General features: G+C 38.8%; 1 protein-coding gene across 2 annotated transcripts in view; it reads left to right on the top strand.

Annotated features, from left to right (window-relative positions):
* The window catches only part of RNLS (renalase, FAD dependent amine oxidase), a 202,838-nt gene that overhangs the window by 5,322 nt on the left and 172,448 nt on the right, over nt 1–25,068 (top strand). The window contains exons 3-4 of one of the 2 annotated variants that reach the window (XM_060768773.2): nt 3,575–3,717; nt 13,059–13,220. In XM_060768773.2, coding sequence (XP_060624756.2) covers nt 3,575–3,717; nt 13,059–13,220 — 305 coding nt within the window. The remainder of the gene's footprint in view (nt 1–3,574; nt 3,718–13,058; nt 13,221–25,068) is intronic. The other variant, XM_060768774.2, reaches the window with a different exon arrangement.

The raw sequence follows: 25,068 nt of genomic DNA, 5'->3' as shown, positions 1-25,068 counted from the left end.
TATATATATACACACACACACACTATCATCTGGAGAAAATCATACTATATATATATCCTATAGTCTTGAGGAAATCAATACACACACACACATACACACACTGTAGTCTGGAGAAAATCATTCTCTATATATACTATAGTCGAGAAAAATCATACTATATATATATATATATATATATTCTATAGTCTGGAGAAAATCTATTTATATATATTCTATAGTCGAGAAACTATATATATATATATATATATATACACACACACACACACACACACACATATAATGGTCAAGAAAATCATACAATATATATTCTACATTCTGTTCAAAATCATACCATGCACACACACACATACTATACGTATATATATTCTATAGTCTGGAGTAAATAAGTTTTTATATCTATCTATTATCTATCTATCTATACAATGTTACAAATTACAGTCCAACTGAGTCTTATTTCTTACAGTTCTTTCCTTCCCCTTCAGTTGTTGATTGCACAAATTATTATTTATTTCATTTTTAAGAAAATAAAAGAAAAGGCAGTCCTATGTGCTTTTATTTCAGCATCTGAACCTTTTCTGCCTGGAGAGATTTCCTTAGAACTCAAACTGCTCTGTCCATCTTCCCTCCTTTCAGTGAGAAGGGAGAGTGGAGGTGTAAGAAAACATGGGTGGATTACAGATAGAGGATGATGTCATCTCCAGCCTCCAATAACAGTCTGGGCTGGAAGGAGGGTGCTTAGCCATTTTGCTTATTTATTTTTACCAAAGCCCCTGTTTGACAGTATCCTTGGTTAAACAGTAGTGGTGAGGATGGTGTATATTTTTATGTGTGTCTCTGTGTGTTTGTGTGAGAGAAAGAGAGGGCGTTGAAGCCTTCTGAAACTCAAGGTGGCTCATTATAGCTTTAGCCACAAATATAAAATGATCCTAATTACACAGTTTTTGTTCCTGGTTTATAAATATCATTTCTTAATTGGTTCTCTCCTAAAAACATGGAAAAGGTTTATTAAATTGCAAAAACTTTGTTTTTGTGGGACATCATGCAGCACATTTTGCTATAGTTTTTCAATGAATATCTCATCAAGTCACAAACAAATCAATATAGTTTATGGCAGCCATCTTAAACAAAGTTTCTGGAGTATAACAGCTGTGTTCAAAGTAATTACCTCACTATTAAACAGGAAACAACACTTTCAAATCAGGAATATTAATTTAGTTACATAGTGTTATATAAAAGAGGTTGAGTATAAGCTGCCAAATGGAATGTAAGAATGACTTTGAAAGACCAAATCAGGTTATTTATGAAGCTCAGGTAGAGCCAACCCTAAGAGAAGTGGTGGCCGGAGCAAGGAGTAATATTTCTGCTGTGATTGCCAAATTACAGCAGACCCCAAATAAAATAAAACTATGTTCCACCACTGATTTTCATATAGGTTGTTGTCACATGCCTTCAAGTTGACTTTGACGCAGAGCAACCCTACAACTAGAGACTTACAAGTCACCATGTCATAAGCTCATGTCCACAGTAATTACTGTATTTACAAATTTAGTACTAAAACAGACAAGGGTTCTTTCTTTCTCCCACCATGGACTATATTGGATAATACAGAACGTTAGATAACTGGAGTTTAGATAAGCGAGACTAATGTATTTCTTAATTGGTTCTATCATAAAAACATGCAGCACATTTTGCTATAGTTTTTCACTGAAAACTCCCTCCTCCTCCCTCCCTCCTTCTCTTCAGGCTGTGCCACTCAGGGATGGCAAGGGAGGTGGGTAGCTGTCCATCTGCTGGAGCAAGGCGCCCAAAGCGACCCCGTGATATCTGGTGTATAAAACAACTCCTCATTTTGGAGATGATTTTCCTAGGTTAAAAAGTCGTCTTATACGCCGGAAAATATGGTACTTTCAAAGTAAGCATCACACAATTAAACAGGAAATAATACTTTCAAACCATGAACAGAAATTTTCTTCAAATTTTGGTACATAGTTTAATGATAAGTGAACAGAGAGCGCTGGTGTAAGCACTACAGCAGTGGTAAGCAACCACAGGCTTCCAGCTCTTGTTAGAATTGAAATTCCCAGCATCCCTTGCTATTACCTTTGCAAGTAGGGCTGCTAGGCAGTCCAACAACATCTGGAAGGCCACAGTTGCCCACTGCAGTGCCCAGCAATAGCTCTCTGAAGACTTGAGAGTGGTCCTACCCTGGAGCGCATAAGACCTTGTAGAGCCAAAGCATCCACCACACACTCACCCTAGCTTTGCAGTTTCTAAAATTTCATCATGTATTATTTGTACACTCTGAAGGAGGTTTTATTTCTTTTTTCATAAAGCTAAATCTTGCCTCACATTCTTGCATCTGGCACATGTACATAGCCCTGATTGTGAACAGTGCATTATAAATGTGCTATCATACCTTACATTAGAAGAAGGAAACCCTACAGCTCTCCTGTTGTTTTGGACTACTGTTTACACAGTCTCCATACCATTGGCCCTGCTGGCTAGCATTTATGAAATGTGAATTCTAAAACATCTGGAAGGTTTATGTCCATCATCCCATCTTAAATCATGGTGCTGAGATAGTTGCTTAGACTTCCATACACAAGTTGGTTTCATGAGTTTCACGAGAAACCATTCATGCATTGGTTTACCAAATCTTCAAAGTACCGTTTATACTTGAGTATAAGCCGACCCGAATATAAGCCGAGGCACCTAATTTTACCACAAAAAACTGGAAAAATTGATTGACTCGAGTATAAGCCAAGGGTGGGAAATTGGTATTGGTAAATTTCAAAAGAAAAATAGATATAAATATAATTTCATTAATTGAGGCATCAAGGGGTTAAATGTTTTTGAATATTTAAGATAAGACTGCCCAACTCTGATTAAATCATTCTGACCTTCAATGTAAATGTGCTTGTGTATCCTTCCAATAAAAATAAATAGATTAAAATAATAAAGGTAATAATAATAATAATAATAATAATAATAGAGTAATATAATGGAAATGTAATATTAACAATAATAAATAGAGTAAAATAATAAATGCAATAATAACAACAATAATAAAGTAAAATAATAAATGTAATAATAATAATGCATTTATTATGTATTTATATCAGAGTAAAATAATAAATAACCTTGACTCGAGTATAAGCCGAGGGGGACTTTTTCAGCCTAAAAAAAGGTCTGAAAAACTAGGCTTATACTCGAGTATATACTGTAAGTTGTAAAGTTCTGCATCAGTCCTTTTTATTGAACTAAAGTACAGTTGCCTTCCATTGAATCTGAAAGCCTATTTGGCTAGTTGTACATGTGTAAAATCAATCCTGTTAATGTTAATGGTTGTAGGTCATATCACATCTTCATAGATAAGAGAAGAAAACATACTAAACCCAAACTCAGCCTCTGACAGCAAGAAAGACCAAATTCTGAATGAGACCCGGGGGGGGGGGGGGGGGGGGGGGAATGACACGGAATGGAAAGTAAACTGGTCTTCCATTTTAGGACATAAATTCCTATCTGGTTATTGCAGTTAACCTATATATTTATGAGTTTGTTTACATCCTTTTAGCTTTTATGAAGATCTGTTGACCCATGGAATACTGAAGCCAATGACTGCCCTGGTAGAAGGAATGGTGATGAAAAAGGGAACCGAGAATTTTGTTACACCTCAGGGAATTTCATCAATTGTCAAGTACTATTTAAAGAAGTCAGGTAATAGTAATTGTTATGCATATGCAGAATGGTTTTTGGAACTGACTACCTCTAGAGCAGTGGTTCTCAACCTAGGGTCCCCAGATTTTTTTGGCCTTCAACTCCCAGAAATCCTAACCGCTGATAAACTGGTTGGGATTTCTGGGAGTTGTAGTCCAAAAACATCTGGGGACCCCAGGTTGAGAACCACTGCTCTAGAGCAAGACCTGGCTGATGAAACTATGAGGGATTTTCAGTAAGTGGGGAAACTTTTGGGGTAGAGATACTAAAACGTTTTTTGTGGTAACATATACTACATTCGAAAGTGAAAATTTGGGCTCTTGCCTTCAGCCCTAGCCACATGTCACACTCTCCTCCTGGTAGGAGGACATTTATTTATTTATTTCACATATTTGTATCCCGCCCTTCTCACCCTAAAAGGGGACTCGGGGCAGCCTTTCAGTAGGCAGTGATTTGATGCCAATACACATAAATATAAAAATAAATACAATTAAAACCATACAATTAAACATTATTTATTAAAATAAATTAAAATCACATGACCCTTTGCATTCCCCCTGCTGAGAGGAACCCCCCACCCCAGTCACGTGTGGCTGCGCAGAACTCTCCCAAGAGATCTGCGCAGCTGTGTATCAAGCCCTCCACTTTGCAGGAGTTTTCAGCACAGCTACAAGTGAGCTCTCCTCTTCAGGTGCTCCCTCTGGGCTAGCCACCTGCCAGCTCCCTGACTCCCTACCTGTTCCTCAGAAAAAGGTTTAAATTGAGAGCGCATGTCTCCTCCTCCTCCTCCTCTTCGTCTGCAGCTTTGACCTCACCAGGACTCTGGGGACCAAGCTGCCTCTGGAGATGGTGATGTGAGGTGATGTTGTGGCTTTGTGGAGAGCGAGGGTGGCTGCACTTGTCTCCCTGTTAGGAGGGAGCAAGGAAGAGGGGGCTGCCAAGGTGGTGTTGGAAGGTGATCTCCAGAAAGGGGAAGAAACCACATGGAAGAGGGAGTTCTCTCCTCGCGTGCCAGAGGGTAGAGAGTAGGGAGAAACAAGGATGCAAAGGAGGGATGCTTTTTGAACCAACCCCACAGAAGACAAAGCCTCATTCCAGAAAATAAGCGCGTGCTTAAGGCATCAAGGGAAAGGGCCCCATCAAAACTTTCCATGGCCAGGTAGACCATGGATCCCCCTATGATGCAAAGCTGCACCACTTAAAGGGCTTCCCACAATAAAAGATTTGTGGAAAGAAACTTTTCAAATGTCAACAAAGAGAGGAAGTGTACTAAAACAATCTGTATTTTCCATCATACTGTGAATTTTGACTCATTTCACCGTGTCCTCTTGCAAAGAGGGGCACCCTCTCCTGAGAGCCCTGCACAGCTGTGTGTAAAACCCTCTCCCCCTCTCCCTGCAGCAACTGCCCCCTGACCTCCCCCCCCATGCCAGTTGCCCTCAGCCTTCCCAATGCACACCAATTGCCCCTCCCTGCCCCCCCCACATCAACCCTCAGCCTCCCCCTACCTGTCCAGCCCGCCCCAGCATACGGCCCCCTTGCAAAAAACTTTGGCCGTGCCTGGTATATACTCATATATAAAACTAGACATTTTAGTAAAAAAGCAACCCAAAAATCCTGTGTTTACTTATTTATGGGTCAGTTTTAGTATTGTACATGTCTTCTTTGAGTAGACGTGCAAAAGACAAGGACTTAGTCCATCCCAGAAAGAAACATTAACCACTTTTACTGTCTTCTGCCATGTTCTCCTTTTGGTCTTTTAATGTTTGTATGAGGACATGGAAGCAGTCCTGAGATAAGGCAGTGGTGCTTTCCCATCGTGGACCGACCCCCTACTTATAAAAATCCATAATCCCAAAACGAGCTCCCGACTTATGATATCAACCTATACATGAGTATATATAGTAAGTCTTTCAGTGATTTACCATAGAAATACAAGATGCCGTAGCTCCAGAATGTCACCAGTAAAGACATTCAAGAACGTAGACTTATCAACAGAAAGCAGAGCTCAGAAAATTATTTTAACATGTTAAATGTTATAACCTAGGAAATTAATTCATTACCACCAACAACTAAGTTTCTAATCAGTTAAATTATCATTAATAATTTCACTATAGGAAGCATGCAGATACAGGGATTTACAGGAAATGTAGAAGAGGTTGCCCACATTATTCCTAAGGAGATACAGTATATTCAGGACCAGTGCCTAGAGTTTCATTTGCCAGCATCTGACAAAATATATCCTTGATGCAACTTCCAACATTTCTCAGGAAAACTGAGAATTGTTGTCGCAAATACATCTGGAAGGATACATTATTCCTCCATAGTAAGAAATAATGAGCTAATTTCAGCTAGAGGACACTTATCCACTGCAAGTAAAATTACAAATGACTAGCTACAAAGACCAGTTGTTTAAGGATGAAGAATTATAAATTAGAAATGTTTGAGGTGCTTCGGAGCATATGCAGAACATTTTTCTTCAGAGCTGTACCATGGCATCCCCACTTTCAGGTAAATAAGTGTAATATGTGCAGGAGTCCATGTTTTGCTCATTTGGCTCAGCAGGACTTATTTCTAAATATGATTTTTTACATTTTCAGGCATGGGAGGGTGTCGTTTTAGCTATCTGTATCTTTTGGCACTAAACTCTAATTGCGGAAATCCCTTCAGAGTATAGATACAAATCAGTTATTTCACTTGTACATGTGAACATGAATAATCACTGTCATTTTCTCCCCACTATGAGAGAACAAAATATATTTCTTCACAATAGTCTCCGTGTATTCAAACGTACAGAAGTATCATGCAATATTCTCTAGTATTCTGTGAAGAAGTACACATTTCTGTGCCCCAAACTCACGATTTCTGTTCATAAAACATTTATTAAACAGAAAACTGTTTTATGTGCAGAAAACTCATTTTTTGTGCAGAAAAGTGGGCTTTTTTGTATAAAAAATCTTTATAGAATAATTGCTACAACAGTTTGGGAAATTGTAACATAGGAGAAGAGCTGCAAAAATCTTGCTTCTCTATTATCCCTTCTTCGTGGGGTTTCCTAACTATTAGGAAATATGCTTTTTGACTTAAAAATAAATAATTGTCAATATCCTTTCTCCCTTTACCTCTGTTCCTGAACAAAGGTTTGAAATGGTGTATCAAAAGAAAAGTGGATAAAGGAATACTTTACATTTCTTATCCAAGTTTCTAGCATTGTTTGAATAATAAAGGATTACTCAGGGATTCAGTCACATTCACTTTGGAGTAAACATGTGTAGACAATGATTTTAGATCAATCTTATGGTTCCAAATTAATAGCTGCAACTTGACCATTCTCCAAAAAACTGTGATACACAGAATCAATGCGACATGGAAAACAGAAGAGAGGAAAAAGGAAAGACTCTCAAAGAGGTGAAAATAGGGATAGGTTAAAAATTTGTATATTATACAACTAAAATAACAGAGCAATATCAGTAGTAGATGAGAACTGAAGAGTTACAATGAACTCCCCAAAATATAGGGAAAGAGAGGCCATTCTGGATTTTCAGATCAAAGTCTAGGGCTGGTTGAGACTAAGCAAATAGATCTGTTCCGCACCCGACTGCATATTAGAGTTGTGTGCGGAATTAGTTTTGCCCTTGTCTTTAGTTTCTTTCATTTCTTTGAGAGCACAACACGGGAAGCCCCCTCCACTCACAAAAATCAGCTCGACATGAAAGCAAACTGGAGCAGATCCTGGCTCCAAGCCTGCTTTCGTCAGCAGCCAAGCACCTCCCAGAACTTTCCTTCTTGCCTTTCCAAGGAGAGTATGTGCGTGTGGCATGAAATGCAGTGCAAGCCCGGAAAGTACAAGCACCTGCAGCCAAGCGCCTCTTACTCTAGCGTAAGACATGCTTGGCATCAGGTGCATGCGCTTTTTGGGCTTGTACACCACGCCATACACACACTTTCCTTGGAAAGAGTGTGTGTGTGTGGCATGGCATGCAGGGTAGGCCAGTAAAGCGTGCATGCCTATAGACAAGCATATCTTACTCAAGAGCAGTGGTTCTCAACCTGTGGTTCTCAACAACTTACGGAAATCTCAGCCAGTTTACCAGCTGTTGGGATTTCTGGGAGTTGAAGGCCAAAAACATCTGGGGACCACAGGTTGAAAACCACTGCTCTAGAGTAAGAGTTGTTCAGCTGCAGGTATGCATTGAGTCGCCTGTTAAGGGCTGAAAAATGCGGTATAGAAATGAAGCAAATAAATAATAAATAAATAAAATAAATGCATGCTTTCCAGGCCTGCATGACACGCCACACATGCACTCTCTTTGGAAAGAGAATGTATGTATAGTGTAGCGTACAGAGCAGGCCCGGAAAGCATGCGCACTAGCAGATGAGATCCTCTTACTCTAGAGTAAGAGGTGCTTGGCTGCAGGTGTGTATGCCTTCCAGGCCTGTCCTACACTCTACACCCACACACACACACACACACACACACACTTTCCAAGGAGAGTGCGTGTGTGGTGTGGCATGCAGGCCCAGAAAGCATGCGCACCTGCCAGTGTCTGCAGCTGTGTGCCTGCTTTAGAGAAACGGCAGGAAAGAAATCTCCTTAAAGTGCACATCGGGAAGGGGAGACAGGGTAGGACCACCCCCCCACCCCCCCGTAATGGTCTGATAGAAAACAGATCTTTCGGGTCCCCAAACTGAAAACAGATATTTGCCCTCTGATTTCAGAAGGCTTCAAAAAAAAAATGGGTCGGGGCCCCCACCAAAAGCCGGGAGATAAAAACAGGTCAAGGTTTACCCCAAACACACAACATATCAAGCCGGGATGTTCTTCCATATTTCCTTTCTTCTTCTTTTCTGTTTGTTCCTAGTTATTCTTTTGCTAGATTTCCAGAACTTTCTCTATCTCACTGCTCATGGTAGCAGTGATGACAGCAAGCAGAACAGCCAGCCTAGCAACAAAACCATTTCCACCAATCCTGATCCTTCTCCTCCTCCAGCTTCCCAGTCTTACTGTTGCTGCCGGAGGAAGAAAAACCTAATACATTCAAAAATCCTAAAATCAATCAACTTGGTTTGGGACTTATGGCACAGAATTAATTTCTACAATAATCAATGGCCTTGTGACATGGAATTAACATCAACATTAATCAGTCAATCTAGTGGGTTAAGCCAAACATTAGAAACTTACTGTTCAATAATAACTGAGCAAGTTAATCAATCAGTTGCTTCCAGTTTATGATGAAGAGATTCCAGTTCTATGTTCCTTTAAACATGGATAACCCCAGTACTATGTGGATCCCTGAACCCCACCAGACTTCTTAGTATGTGTTTCTACAGGGGCATGAGAGAAACCTCCCACAAGGATGGTAAAACATAGAATCATAGAATCAAAGAGTTGGAAGAGACCTCATGGGCCATCCAGTCCAACCCCCTGCCAAGAAGCAGGAATATTGCATTCAAATCACCCCTGACAGATGGCCATCCAGCCTCTGCTTAAAAGCTTCCAAAGAAGGAGCCTCCACCACACTCCGGGGCAGAGAGTTCCACTGCTGAACGGCTCTCACAGTCAGGAAGTTCTTCCTAATGTTCAGATGGAATCTCCTCTCTTGTAGTTTGATGCCATTGTTCCGCATCCTAGTCTCCAAGGAAGCAGAAAACAATCTTGCTCCCTCCTCCCTGTGGCTTCCTCTCACATATTTATACATGGCTATCATATCTCCTCTCAGCCTTCTCTTCTTCAGGCTAAACATGCCCAGTTCCCTAAGCCGTTCCTCGTAGGGCTTGTTCTCCAGACCCTTGATCATTTTAGTCGCCCTCCTCTGGACACATTCCAGCTTGTCAATATCTCTCTTGAATTGTGGTGCCCAGAATTGGACACAATATTCCAGTCATTCCTGACATGAAAAAAGTATGTGTATGTGTGAAGTGCCTTATGAAATATTTTAGCAGCAGCTATTTGCCTTTTACATGTGTCACAGATCCTTTGCATGATTTTTCATTGGCAGTGTCTTTCAAAATTAGGAGTAGATTTGGGGTATGTGGAAGGTTGCTTGTTGCAATTTTAAACCTGATATGTATACAAGTAGTAATAATTAGCAGCAAGAATTGTATTCATTCATTGCACAATGAATTAATATGCCATTATTTTAATAAATGTTTACATGAGCCCTTAGAATCGGTTGAGGTTGAAGTTTGGTTCCAGGTCCACAGTACACCAAAGTCTGTGAATGCTCAAGCCCCATTATATACTATAGCAGGGGTCCTCGAACTTTTTAAACAGAGGGCCAGGTCACAGTCTCAAACTGTTGGAGGACTGGATTATAATTTGAAAAAAAATATGAATGCATTACTATGCACACTGAACATATCTTATTTGCAGTGCAAAAAACACAACAATACAATAATTAAAGTGAAGAACAATTTTAACAAATATAAACTTATTAATATTTCAGTGGGAAGTGTGGGCCTTCTTTTGGCTGATGAGATTGTTGTTGTTGTTGTTGTGTGCTTTCAAGTCATTTCAGACTTAGGTTGATCCTGAGTGAGGGTCGGGTAAATGACCTTGGAGGGACTCCTCCGGCCCGGGCCGGCGTTTGAGGACCCCTGTACTATGGACTAATAAAATGGCATCCTTTATTTTTAAAAGCCAACACAGCTTGGCTTTTGGGATTTTTAAAAATGTCTTGAATGTTAGAATCTGTGATGTGAACCGTTGTTTGTACAGGAATATTCTGATAAAAGCATAAAGAGCCATACAATGATAAATGCATAATACAAGTGCAATGAAAGAGTGCAATTCTTAAAAATACATCAGAGCCTGCCTGAAAAGACATCTGCAGTATGACCCAATATGAGAGGGTTGAATCAAATGAGGTAAGTGTTTCAAATCAAAACAGATGAGTCAAATCAGAAGCAACCACTATTAGTGTGAGTCACACTCCCTGGTAAGAGCACAATTCTATATTCAATGAAGAGAGAGTCCTGTTAAATTTAATATAACTTTACACTCACAGTATGTCTGCTTAAGTTAGATAACCCTCAGGATCCCTACCAATTATATAGTTCTATGATTTGCACATTAGACATCAGGCTCCTAGTGAAAAATAATAGATTCTACAGGCCCCCACACCCGTGATGCAGAGGCACACACCTGTGCTTCTTAGGTGCAGTAGATTTGGAATTTTATTTGGAAATTATTTATTTACGACATTTATATGCCAGCCTTCTCACCCCAAAGGGGACTCAGACCAGCTTACAAGATAGATAGATAGATAGATAGATAGATAGAGATAGATAGCTTACAAGATAAATAGATAGATAGATAGAGATAGCTTGACAGACAGACAATATATTATATTAGCATAGTACAATATCAGTATTAAATCAGTATTAAATATCAATATCAATAGTCAATATGGGCATGCTGGCATAGAAATGACTCCTCTGCTGCTGTCTGTTTTTGGACTACAGCTTCCAGAATCTCTAAACTAGTTGGGAGCTGTAGTCCAAGCTGAATTGTGGAGTCATACACCCTTGTTTTGGAATTCTCTCAACTAAAATTGCATATTAGACCACAGGGGAAGAGGTGATTTTGTATCAGAATTGTGGAGCTTTTACAGTACATTTTTATTTGAACTGTGATGTTTACTTAAACAAACAAAGGAATTGTAGAGTTGGAAGAAATGAAATGTAAAGTTGGAAAGAGACCCCAAAGGAGTCCCATAAAGATGTCCCATAATTTAAACAAAGTTTCCAGAGGTTTGTACAAAACAGTGGCTCAGGGCCCTTCTAGTGTGCCATATAATCCAGACTATCAAGGCAGATAATCCACATTATTTGCTTTGGATTATCTGAGTCTATACTGCCATATAATCCAGTTCAAAGCAGATAATCTAGATTTTTATATGTGCGTAGAAGGGGCCTTACAAGAACAGGATTAAGGAGCAGAGTGCCTCTGAACCCAAGCTGAGCCCAGGAGCAGGTGATCACTATCAGAATCAAATTCACAAATCTCTTAAAACAAAAATCCATTTGTGATTTTCCTCCAAGTATTGCTGTCCAGTGATCAATTTTGGGAAAGGGGGGTGTCTAGTTTTTGTTGCTGTTAGACCAGCGGTTCTCAACCAGTGGGTCCCCACATATTTTGGCCTACAACTCCCAGAAATCCTAGGGCCCTTCCACACAGCTCTATATATCAAGGCAGAAAATCCCATATTATCTACTTTGAACTGGAATATATGGCAGTGTGGACTCAGATAACCCAGTTCAAAGCAGATATTGTGGGATTTTCTGCCTTGATATTCTGGGATATAGGGCTGTGTGGAAGGACCCCTGGAAAGTTTACCAGCTGTTAGGATTTCTGGGAGTTGAAGGCCAAAACATCTGGGGACCCATAGGTTGAGGACCACTGTGTTAGACAATCAAAACTTACAAACTCTGGATAGAAATAACTTTAAGATCTACCAGTAGATCACCATTACCTGCTTCCTGGCAGGGGGTTGGACTGGATGGCCCATGAGGTCTCTTCCAACTCTATGATTCTGTGATCTTCTCACCCTGCTATAGATGCACATAATATGCAGACAGGCTAATGTTATTCTAGAAACAGACTGGTACTCTACTAAGAAACAAGGCCAATCCTTTCTTAGAATCACAAAGTCAAAGTTGAAAGAGATCACGAGGGCCAATGAGTTCCATTGGCTATCCAGGAACACACAATCAAAGCATTCCTGACAGATGGCCATTCAGCCTCTGCCCAAAACCTCCTGAGAAGGAGCTCCACCATACTATGAGGCAGCACATTCCACTCCCAAACAGCTCAGGAAGTTCATCATGTTTAGGTTTAATCCCTTTTCCTGCAATTTGAATCCATTGATCGGTGTCCTGTGATGAATCTAAACTTTCAAATCAATGCATTTGATACCAATATTGCCCAGGCACATCACTCTGGAATCCTAGGATTTGTAGTTTGGTGAGACACCATTTTTCTGTCCTATCTCATCAGATAGAATATTCAATTCTAATACTGTCAAAGGAGAAATTTCTTACCTTATCCATTTTATCTATACCATGTGTAAATTTATATGCCTCTACATTGGCCACTACCTCTCCATGTTACCAAATATAATGAATGAATGAATGAATGATTTATTGTACCAGCCAAAGGCCATGACATCACATATCATACAACCTTTAAAAGTACAATGCAATAAGTACAATAAGCAGATGTTGTGATCTTTTATTAACTGGAGTAGTATTAGCTCCTTGACCATTTTGATTGCCCTTTTTTCTACCTATCAATTCTTTAGTTAGCTCAAACATACAATAATTTGTGTTTCTTTCTGAAGCAGGTGCAGATATCTTCTATGATCATCAAGTTACTCAGCTCTACCTCCGTGACGGGAAATGGGAAGTCTGCGTTAATACTGGCTCTTCAGATCAGTTTGATGTGGTTATTCTTACAATGCCTGTTCCACAAATTCTTCAGCTTCAGGGAGACATTAGGAATTGTAAGTGTTAACATTAATTTTTATTTTATTGGTTTATTATACGTACAGGCTGAGCATCCCTTATCCAGAATTGTGTGATCCAAAATTGAGTGAGTGATACCTTTGATTTTTCATAGTTCAATATACACAAATTTTGTTTCATGCACAAAATTATAAAATACATTGAATATAAAATTACCTTCAGGAGTATAGGAAACATAAATGAATTTCGTGATTTAACTTAAGTCCCAATTCCAAGATATAACATATGTATGTATATTAGGCTTGTGCGCAGATCCGTTTTAGGCATTTTTTTTCTTCGGCCAATTCGGGTCCTTCAGCTTGGTTGGATGGCCTTAATGGCAAGGACCCAGCCATCATGGTTTCCCATCTATAACAAGACCACATGGCAGTCAGTCATGGCCCCTCCTCGTTTTTTTGGGGGGGGGGAGTACATGGTGCCCGGAGAGGCTGCCGCATGCTTCTTGCATGGCGTTTCCCTGTGAGCCCTGCCTGTTGGGCCAATTGGAGTAGAAGAACACCGTGGTGTGTCTTACACAAGCTGAGTCTGCTTTCTTAACCATGTTGCTGAGACCCAGGCAACCTTGAAGGGAGAAAAGGAAAGGATCACAGGACCCTTGTAAATTCCCCATTGCCATCAATGGGTGGGATCTAGCTGTATTTTTTGGCCCCGGACAAAAAAACGACTACCCAGCTACCACCCATATTTGGTAGGCGGGTGAAAACAGATATTTTATTTGTTTATTTATTATTTAAAGCATTTATATTCTGCCCTTCTCACCCCGAAGGGGACTCAGGACGGAGCACAACATATAAACGGCAAACATTCAATGCCGAAACATATATACCATACACATAGAAAAGCATTAAAATCACATATCTGGGGGTCTACCAGAATCTGGCCAGCAGAAACTGATCAAGGTTCAACCAAAATGCACAGGCCTAATGTATTTTCAAATCCGATGTTCCAAAAAAAAAAAATTGGAAATCTCAAATACTTCTGGTCCAAGCATTTTGGAAAAGTGATACACAACCTGTACTTGCTACATAGTATTCATCATATGTCTCTGTTTTGTCCTCATAATTATCTGATGAGGAAGATGAACTTGAAAAATTGTTATGGGTTCAAGTTTACCTGGTAAGCTTTTAGCCAATTAAAATTTGAGCTTTCGTATTCTTGGTCTTAGTACATCATTCTGACAGCTATACCATGGTGATATTTTATCTGTTTCTATTGGAGTTGTGATGGCTATTGTGTTCTATTTTTGTTGTTGAATTTATGTATTACTAAGGAAAACTAGATTGGGTTGTCTTTTCAAAATTAGAGAATTGTGGTCTGAAGGTGTAATATCAGTATTTAAGATAATAGCACAGAATCTTTGATGCAACACTGTTTTAGCTATTACAGCAACTGAGAATCTGTCGAGCAGAAAGTAGGAATTTCACAATGTGCTACGGCTTTTTTTAAAATAGTAAAATTGAGCTTTACTATGTCAAATTGAAAATATTAAAATGAGAAATTCTTTATCAAGCTGAGAATGTGCCTATGTCCTGCTTTACACTCTTGATCAGAGAGGAATTGACAGGTTGCAACTGGAAATGTTCTCTAGGATTAAAAAATTTTGTTCAAGGTTTCGATAATTACGAAATTGTATGCAGCTTCTGTTGCCCAACCTCTGTATCTTGTGCCTGTCGTCGTAATTCCAAATCCTATCTTTATCTCGTTGTTTGAAGCTGAGTTTTGATAATATTTTTGATTGTGCCTGCCTAATAATTTGGGGAGAAGGCAAAAACATTTATAGTTTCTTGACATTCTATCATGTTCTGTTAGCCAGTTTTGAAGATGGTTTTATCTAGTGTCTTAGCCATATTCAGGAAAGAATAGAAAATTAAATGTACATGTGCTGCAACTATGTGTTTAATGTAACATGCCTTTCTAGCCGATTTGCGGGTGAAATGGCATGGCATTAACAACTGTTATTCAAGTACATAAAATGGTTTCTCCTAAATATCTTGTATTTTGCTTATTGTTTGTGGATATAAGGTGAACACAGTTAATTATTTATGTCAACCAGTCTGTTGATTAACTACTTAGAGTAGATTATGTTACTTCTGTGTTCTGGTTTCTTTGGCCTTTGCCTGTACTTAGATTGTTGTACGTATTTTAGTTTCTGGTGCTAAATATATGAAGCTAGATTCTTGCTTGTGATACGTTGTGAGCCCATGCTTATATGTATCTTCGAGTTTGGATAAGAGGCTAATATTGCAAGTTGCACCTATTTGAAAATGTATTCTGTTGAATCTGGTGGGGCAAAACTCCGAGTAAATGTATTAAATAAGGAAGAAATAATTATAGATTTTTTTACGAGTCATATATTTGATTGTTTGGTCATTTTTCTAAGTTCCATAGTGAAGGAAATAAATGATAAAGAGAAATCCTCACATGTAAAGATTTTTGTGATTGCATATAGTTTTACATTCAAGGCACTAGTGTAGTCTTCCTCTTCCCTCTTCCTTTTCTTCTTCCTCTTTCTTCATTCCCATCTATATTCCCTCCCTTCTCTTAAGAATTGTATTGTTTTTAGTGTTAGCAGGTTTGGGTCTTGTTTTAAAGAGATAAAATGTAATAATAATAATAATAATAATAATAATAATAATAATAATAATAATGGGGCTATTTCTTGTATCCTGCCTTTCTCCCAATAATGGGCCGTTAAATCTGGAAGTGTTCCTCTTCTATATTTCTATTACTTTCATTTGTTACTTTAATAGTGCTCTTGTGAGGATATAAATCTAAAATTCATATTTAATTAAATCTGAAATTTGGAGGGGTTATTATTTAGATTTTTTGCTCTTGGTTGTACCAAAGAGTCCAGATAAGGAGAACTAGTTTTTTGTGGGAATAAACATATAAGATGTGTGCTTACTGTTTCGTTTTTACCAGAACATTCCTTTGGCAGTTTTACCTTATTTGAACTACGTGCAGTGAATACCATTGTGAAATGTTCCTTGAAACATGTTTGGACCTGGGACTTCCTTGCTTTGTATTTCGTGTGTTTGGAAAAGGTTTGGCATTCCAAGGTTAACGGCGAATGAACCTGGAAGTATTTTACTTGTTGCACTGGAACCAATCTCGTAGCAGATGAGGCAATCCTGCAGTTGGTTGCAGTATTTTAAAGAGACGGTGGATGGCAGCATTCTAATGATCTTTGAAATGCCTAAATCAAAAGGTCCTGAAACATGTAAGCGGGGATCAGAGCGCTGTGAATAAATGTCAGTTGCTACGTGAAGCCGATTTTCGGTCTTTAAGTTATTATTTGCAGTAATTAAAATACAAGGTAGTAAAAATTATTTGAGAACTTTGTAAATGCTCTTAACATTTTGGAAAATATGTCTGTAACATATTAAATATTCTTCCCTGCCACCCCTACCTCCCAAAAGCTGCACTAATGTAGTTATCAACATACATTTGGGGAACTGAAATTCAGATCTTCCATCTTGTTTTAGTTTTTACATGTCACGTCTATACACTCTGACTGCCGGCTCAACGTGTCAGTTAATTCCAGAAAGCATTGTGGTTGAGGTGTCATGTGAAAATTCTGTCTGTGGTGACATATTTTTGGTGTTATATTCAAGCATGCAAGTCAGCAGGTACATGATCGTGACTTCAAAATCATGTGCAAACCTGTTCTGAGGTTTTTTTTTTTTTTCTTAAACCAATTCAGTCCTCTACTCCAGGATTCCTTGTTCCTAGTATTAAGGCCATTCTGAATTGGAAGGCACATCTGCCATCTGGAAGAAAAAGAGATATACCCCTTTTAAAAATTTAGGATGATAGTGAGGTTTATTCGACTTCATTTGTGGCCTCTGACTTTAGGTTCATAGCCTTCTTTTGTCCTTTTTCTACCAGTATATGTTGAAAGAGCTCTTCCCCTATATTGTATTTGAATGGGAAGCCTTCCACATTTGCAATTTTGGCTTTTGTGAATTTGATTAATCACAGATTTGATTGAAATGTTCTCTTTAGTAATCTCTAGATCTTCCAGTGTGATCCTGTGATCATCAAAGTGGAAGCATAGAGATGATACGAATACTAATACTAATAATACTAATACTAATAATAATACTTTATTTCTATCCTACCCTATCTCCCGAAAGACACTCAGGGCGGTTTACAACAAAAATGGGCAAACATTCAGTGCCAAGAAACGCATAACAAAACATATCAGATTATGCACAGCCAAATAAACAAATTCAAGATATACTTATAAAACAACTCAATAATAAATTTAAATTTATTTATTTATTTACAGTATTTATATTCCGCCCTTCTCACGCCACAGGGGACTCAGGGTGGATTACAATGTACACATATATGGCAAACATCCAATGCCATAGACGCACAACCCATATAAACAGACAGTCAGAGGCTATTTAACATTCCAACTTTCCTGGCCACTAGGGGAGCTGTCGCTTCACCGTCCATCTGTGACACTGATGAAGTACTTTCCACATTCCCCACATGTTTTTTTTTATGGCCTCGTAAATTTGTTAAATTAGCCTCCTCACACATAGGTGGTACCTAAATTTCCTACTTGACAGATGCAACTGTCTTTTGGGTTGCAAAGGTCGACAACAAGCTACACAAAATTGGTCGGAAGCTCACTCCGACTTGAGCTGGCTTTGAACTCATGACCTTTCGGTCAGTAGTGATCTTAATGCAACTGACACCCAGCCAGCTGTGCCAAAGTCCTGGTACAAATAGAACAATATACAAATAGAACAATTGGGACACATTTCTCTAACAATTCTAATAATAATAAGCAATTAAACCATTAAAAACATATAATACAATTTGTGACAGGCTGGCCGAGTTGAATTAGGTCTTCATTGGCCAAGTCAGAGTTTGATAAGATGTTATTTCTTCTCCTTTCCGTACGTTAGAGTAGATAGGTGAGTTTTTAACAGCTTCTTAAAGGAGAGGAGGGAAGGGGCAGTTTTACATTCTTTCGGGAGGGATTTCCAGAGGTGGGGAGCAATCATGGAGAAGGCCCCCTCTCTCATTCCCACCAGCCGCGCTTGAGATAGTGGCAGGTCTGAGAAAAGGGTCTTCATCGCGGATCACAGTGCTCGTGTTGGTTTATATGCAGAGAGGCAGTTTTTCAATGCTTTAGGACAAGGCTTTTTAAGCAGAGGGCCAGGTCACAGTCCCTCAAACTGTTGAATGGCTGGATTATACTTTGAAAAAAAAATGAATGAATTTTTATGCACACTGCACGTATCTTATTTATAGTGCAAAAAACACTTAAAAACAATACAATAATTAAAATAAAGAACAATTTTAACAAATATAAACGTATCAGTATTTCAATGGGAAGTGTGGACCTACTTTTGAGATAGACTTGTTGTTGCTGTGTGCTTTCAAGTCATTTCAGACTTAATTTGACCCTGAGTGAGGGCCGGGTAAATTACCTTGGAGGGCCGTATCCGGCCCCGGACCTTAGTTTGAGGAGCTCTGCTATAGGATATACAAATTGTATATTATAGGATCCAGAAATCCTATGTGCTATAGGGCTTAGAAATCCTTAAAGAGGTGTTCTCTAGGGTGAAAAAGAATTTTTATAAACATATTTATTCGCTTTATATAATACCAATAGATTAAAATTTTAAAATAGCATTTTTATTTGCAGTGTTTTACATTCATGAAGATTCTGTGCCGCTAACCCTAGCAAATGTAGAGGGCTGATTGTACTCAGTTGATCTTAAGTGGGAGTTGATCTTAAGTGGGAGTTGAAGTAATAAGAAATAAGCATCTGTATAATGGGGAAAGTCTGTGCCATGCTGCATCTGATCATCTTCGTGCCTCAATTCTATATAAATGCCACCTTCCCATTTGTAACCCCCCCCCCCTTCTTGGTTTCTCCACCCCAGATCTCTGTTGAAGATATTCTAAATTTAACATTTGTCATCTGAATTTGTTTTGAAAACTGAGCAAATGTACCTTGTTGAAAAACATCTTGCAATGGGGGAATTTGGTATCCTAAAGTGTAGTATGTATGTGTATGTGTTTAAATAGCTCTCTTTAATGCATTAATGAAAATACAAGTAGACAGGATAATTCACCTTTGTTTTCAAATACCTCTTAGAACAATTCCCCATGCCTTTTGTTCCATACCATAACACAACACAATTGTTCTGTAGTACAGTCAGTCATCTGTACGATCTTCAGTCAATTATCTTTTCTTTCCCATCTTAATGTATAGTTGGTGATGAAGTGAAGTAGCCAAGCTTTCATACTGAGAAAAAAGGAGCGTCATTGAGGCAGGGTATCAAATGGTTTCTTCTGTTTCACTTCTGTAGTTGACCTATGCAAGGGGCAACACTATCTTACATACGCATTTGCTCACTTCTGTAATTACCTTACCTGATAGCTATTCAAAGGTACAGTCATGAAACCAAGGCAAAAGATTACTTAAAGCAGTTGAAATTATATGCCAACTTCATGGGAAGTTTGGAAAGGGTACTTTTAGGGGGAACTAAAGCTCTTGGGATTACCTAGTGACTGGCTTCTAAAAATAATAGTTCAAAAATTAATGCTTCCACATTCATTCCTTTCCCCTATTCTGAAGTTTAGTTTCCACAACTGTTAGTTGATATAATAGGTATTATGTTGCATTGGATTCCTTCTGGACCTATTCCTTTCTGTGTTCCTCAGGAGTAGCTTTCAGAGATCTTACTACAAGCTGGATGGAACATTGAGATCCAGAATACTATCTGCTTTATGAGTCTGTTCCTAAAATAAGCCATATAAAAAAGAAGAAAATTCTATTTATGATGGAACTAGCTGTACCCGCCACGCATTGCTGTGGCGAACCTTCCTTCCCTCTTTCTCCTCCTCCTTTCTTTCACTCCTTCCTCCCCCCCCTTTCCTTCCTTCCCTCTTTTTTTCTCTTCTTCTTTCTTCCTTCTCTACCTGTTTCTTTTGTTACTTCCTTTGCTCTTTGGTTCCATGCTTCCTTCCTTCCTTCCTTCCTTCCTTCCTTCCCTCTTTCTCTCTTTCGTTCCTTCTCTTCTTCCTTCCCTCTTTCACTTTTTTATTTCCTTCTCTCCTTCCTTCCTTCTCTACCTTTCTTTCTTTCCTTCTTTCTCTCCCTCCTTCTTTCCTTCCTTCCTTCTCAATCTTTCTTTCCTTCTTTCTCTCCTTCCCTTCTTCTTTCCCTCTTTCTCTCCCTCCTCTCCCACCTTCTCTCCTTCCTTCCTTCTCTACCCTTCTTTCTTTCCTTCCTTCTTTCCCTCCTTCTCTCCTTCCCCCTTTCTGTGTATGTGTTTTATGTATGTATATGCATATATGTGTATATATGTGTGTGTTTGTGTATATATATGTGGTTTTGCATATGTGTTGTAATTTTTTGGGATTTTTTTGACTTTTTAAGTCCCTTCTGCTATGTTTTTCAGTGTTTTTATGAGTGATGGTTGCTAGTTGGCCTGAGAGGTGTATTGTGTCCAAATTTGGTGTCAATTCGTCCAGTGGTTTTGAGTTATGTTATATCTGCCCAGTGTTTAAGGAATGATACATTTTGGTTGCATTTTTCAGTCACAAAAAAGACAATTTATACTCCAGATTATTTTATTAAATACATTTATTTATTTGTTTAATACATTGTTAAATAAATTAACTTTAACTGAATATAGACATTAATTTTAGCTTAAACTGTAATTGATGGATAACTATAGCCCTCTCTTACTTTTAGACTTACAACTCTAATTTGGGACAACATTATGCCAGCTACACAATACACAATTGGAAGTCCCCTATAGGCAGGTGAAACTCTATGAGTCTTGATAGACTAATAGCCCATGCTTATACAGGTAAGGGATTTGCAGCCAAGGAAGCGCTTTGACATTTGGAAAACTTCTGTGATTAATCATTTCCCATCTGTAAGCCTCTGCACTCAAGACAATTGATTGCTTCTCTCTCTAATGAGTCCCTCCTTCAATTTCTGCTTGACATGCAAGTGGATTTAAGAAAGAAAGCAGCTGGGTTAAGAAGTTAAGAGTTAAATCAGACAAAAACCAAAATAATTTCTGCTTTAAATCCCTACTTCCCCATTGCCACTTTAAACAAATTACTGCATCTATTAATACTCTACCACTGCCAATCTCCATCTTTATCCATGGGTTTTTGTCTTAGCATGGGCAAGTGGGTTTGGCATGTTCTCTATTTATTTACCAACTTACAATTTTGCAAGTGAATTTCAGTGACAGACCACAATAGGGGTACATTGCACTGCTAAAATTCCCTTCATTATCACTGTGGAAGGATGCAAAAAGGGGCCATATGTGTCCCGGAGACCACACTTTTTATATCCCATGTTCCAGGGGACAATAAACGTTGGATTCCTTTAAACTCCAAGAAGCCTCCATTCAGCATGGCCAGTGCTAAGGAATTATGACATCCAAAACATTTGGAAGGCCAGAGATTCCTTATTTCTCTTTTTTGAACTTTTGTTGATTGAATCTTTCCCTTCCTCAAAACATATAATACCACCAGCATCCTTAGAAAGTTTGCCCTGGTTAAAAATTATGATGCAAAAAGGACCATAATGATGGGGTTTGGACTAAGGCTGGGGATACTTGCATTCATAATTTTATCCTGTATCATGTTCTGCAGTCGATGGTGGATGGGGGTAGGCCTAGCAGTTGGTGATGGAAGGGTTAATGTAAGACTTAGTTCTGAAGTTTTGAGTAATCTGTAAGTAAGAGTTCATGGGTGAAAGCAATTAAGGGTGGAGGTGTGCAAGAGATAGGTTGCAGTTGGGTGTTTCTAGATATAATGAGTTGGTTTTGGGACTGATCTTTGGGAGAAAAGTATTTGTCTTATTTTGGTGATAGATGCTGCTGGTTTCCCCCCAGGTTTGTGGATTTTCAGTAGCCTGACCTGTCTCTTGAACCCTGGAATCTTGAATCCTTGGACTGGCTTTTGACTATGGTATAGACCAGGGGTCCTCAAACTAAGGCCCGAGGGCCAGATATAGCCCTCCAAGGTCATTTACCCAGCCCTCACTTAGGGTCAGCCACAGTCTGAAATGAATTGAAAGCAAACCACCACAACAACAATCCTATCTCATCAGCCAAAAGCAGGCCCACACTTCCCATTGAAATTCTAATAAGTTTATATTTGTTAAAATTGTTCTTCATTTTAATTATTGTATTGTTTTAAAAAAAATTTTGCACTACAAATAAGATACGTGCAGTGTGCATAGAAATTCATGCATTTTTTTTCAAATTATAATCTGGCCCTCCAACAGGACCCTTCATATAGACTCTTGGTCCCTGGACTTTGCTCATTGAACCCTCGGTGTTTGACCATTGGACTGGATCTTTTGACTACATTGTTATCTTGAATCTTCAACAGTTTTTGAACTTGCTGTCATTTTTTGTTTTATATTATGTGGTTGAGTGCTATCTTTATGTTTTATGCTTTGGACTATTAAAACAGCCAGACAGTAAGTGCTGCTTTAATTAAATTGTTTGGTTCACCTCTGCTGGAATAACGGCAGAGCCCTGGCATCGTGACAGAACCTCACTAGGGACCTCATCACATTGAGGTCCTCAAGCCGGGGGACAGCAGTGGCATCTGTGGGTCAGCGAGCCAAATCTGGATGGCAGTGAGGAAAATTGTCACCCCGTGCCCTGTATAGTCTCCTTCCCCACCCTATGGGGGAGCAGTCACTGCCCATCTTCCCCCCGCACTTTCCCCAGCTTATCTATTGAGAACATGGGAGGCCTTCCATGTTCTTTGGACTCCATCCTATGACACACCAGGGCAGAGTCCTGCCGGAAGTAGCCTTGCGTCATGTGATGGGCTCTGTCCTGGAAGCTTCCTAGAATGGAACCCAAACCTTGTGTGATGAGGTCCTTAATGACTTTGAGATAGTTACACAGAAGGACATTATTTCTACCTTGAATTCCATGAAGGAAAGGAGGGATAATACGTGCTGATACTGATGACACTAAGCTTACGTTCTGCTTCACATGGCTTGAGATATGTAGTAATACAATTTCGTCGTATTGCACCTTCTCCTTCTTGCAGCTAATACAACTTAAATTTTAACTTGCATAGCTAAGAGCAGCTTACCATCATGCTCTCTCTTGATAAATGACACATACATTTCAAAAAGTGCAAGCTCAAACTTGTACAGCTTACAACCCACCTAACCAAGCCTGTTTGCTCTTTTGACTCCTGTTTTCTGTATTCTCAGGAAGCCATCTAAAAATAGGATTTTTATTCAGCCACAATGTACCGCTTGTTGGGTCACAAATGATTCAGATCCCACAGTGTTCAGGCAAGTTTTCTTTTTATTTTGGTGTACCACACCATAATGTTAACTTGACTCTCCCCTCTCACTCAACCAGATCAATGTAATTGAAAAATATTAACAGAAAGGGTCAAAATATCAATGCTCCTTTAGTTTCATAACATTGGTAATTTGCTTTTCCCATGTCTCTATTGACAGAAATTTATCTATCATACTTGCCACATTTGAAAATACAATCTTAGAAGTCCTTTGCATCTTTTCCCTGAAAAATCATTTTCTAAATAGCCATGATAGAGGGGTGCATCTCTGAGAATGAAATGAGATTTTTCAGTTCATATCGTTTTTTTATAGTTGGGTGTCCACAAGGAGGGGATTCTTTTTGCTAAATAGTAGACATCTAGGGTTTCGCATAATTGAGCACTTCTATTAGGAAGGACAGAATTTAGCCTGAACTGTGAAATTAGTTCTCTCTTTCTGGTCCGAATGCATTGTTAAAAAGAAAGTATTCCACCCTTGGGTTTGAGGGAGCAAGAAAGATGCTTTGTAACCAAAACGTTGAGAGAAGATTTTAAAACATGGATGATTATCTTGAGTGAGGTAATGAAAGTGCATGTGGAGCATCCAACCTTGTTTTCATGGCCTCTAAAGTCCACCACTAATCTCTGAAGTCCTCAAACCCCCCCCCCCATTTTATTTTTTTAATTGTCATGGTATTAGGTGATTTTTTCCCACCGGAAAACTGCACAGAACCCCCCCCCCCCCCATGCAAATAATAAGAACATGTAAAACTTCCTTTGCCCATCCGCAAATATTTATTTATTCTCAACACGATTCCCATTCTCCATTTTAAAATGAACACAATGAAGATTTCCTCTCAACATTATTCCAATTCGCCATTTTAAAAAATAGAAGTAATGAAGAAAAACAGACATTTGGCATGTTGGTGGGGCTCAGTCTGCCGGAGGAAAAGAGGGCAAAAATAACCCATGACCTCAACATGGTTGCCTGCCCAAATCCATGGAATTAAGAGTAGCCTTTTTGCCACATAAAACTCATTATGTATGTGTATTTATTCATTGCAAGCTGCTGCCTATTAAATGCAAGATTCAGTTTTACTCCACTTGTATTCATTTCTTTTCATCAGTCTGCAAACTGCCAATATTCATTAATTGCATTTATTTAGCTACTTGCTTTGCAGAATTTTACTCATTTTTTATTCTAGTAATAAGTGTGCATTAAAAGGTTGATAGTAACTTGGTGAATAGTAGTCTCCTAAAGGCTATCAATGATCTTTCATACATGCAAGCTTCAATTTTGCTCCACTTGTATTCATTGCTTTTCATCATTCTGCAAACTGCCAGTATTCATGAATAGCATTTATTTACCTACCGGTACTTGCTTTGCAGAATTTTACTCATTTTTTATTCTAGTAGTAAGTGTGCATTAAAAGGGTGATAGTAACTTGGTGAATAGTACTTTCCAAAAAGCTATCACCAATCTTTCACAAACCAGTGCCTAAAACAGCTTTC

This window comes from Anolis sagrei, chromosome 3 (assembly GCF_037176765.1).
Source record: "Anolis sagrei isolate rAnoSag1 chromosome 3, rAnoSag1.mat, whole genome shotgun sequence".
Taxonomy (NCBI): domain Eukaryota; kingdom Metazoa; phylum Chordata; class Lepidosauria; order Squamata; family Dactyloidae; genus Anolis; species Anolis sagrei.
The sequence above is the reverse complement of the archived record's forward strand: the minus strand, read 5'-3'. Positions and strand labels throughout refer to the sequence as shown.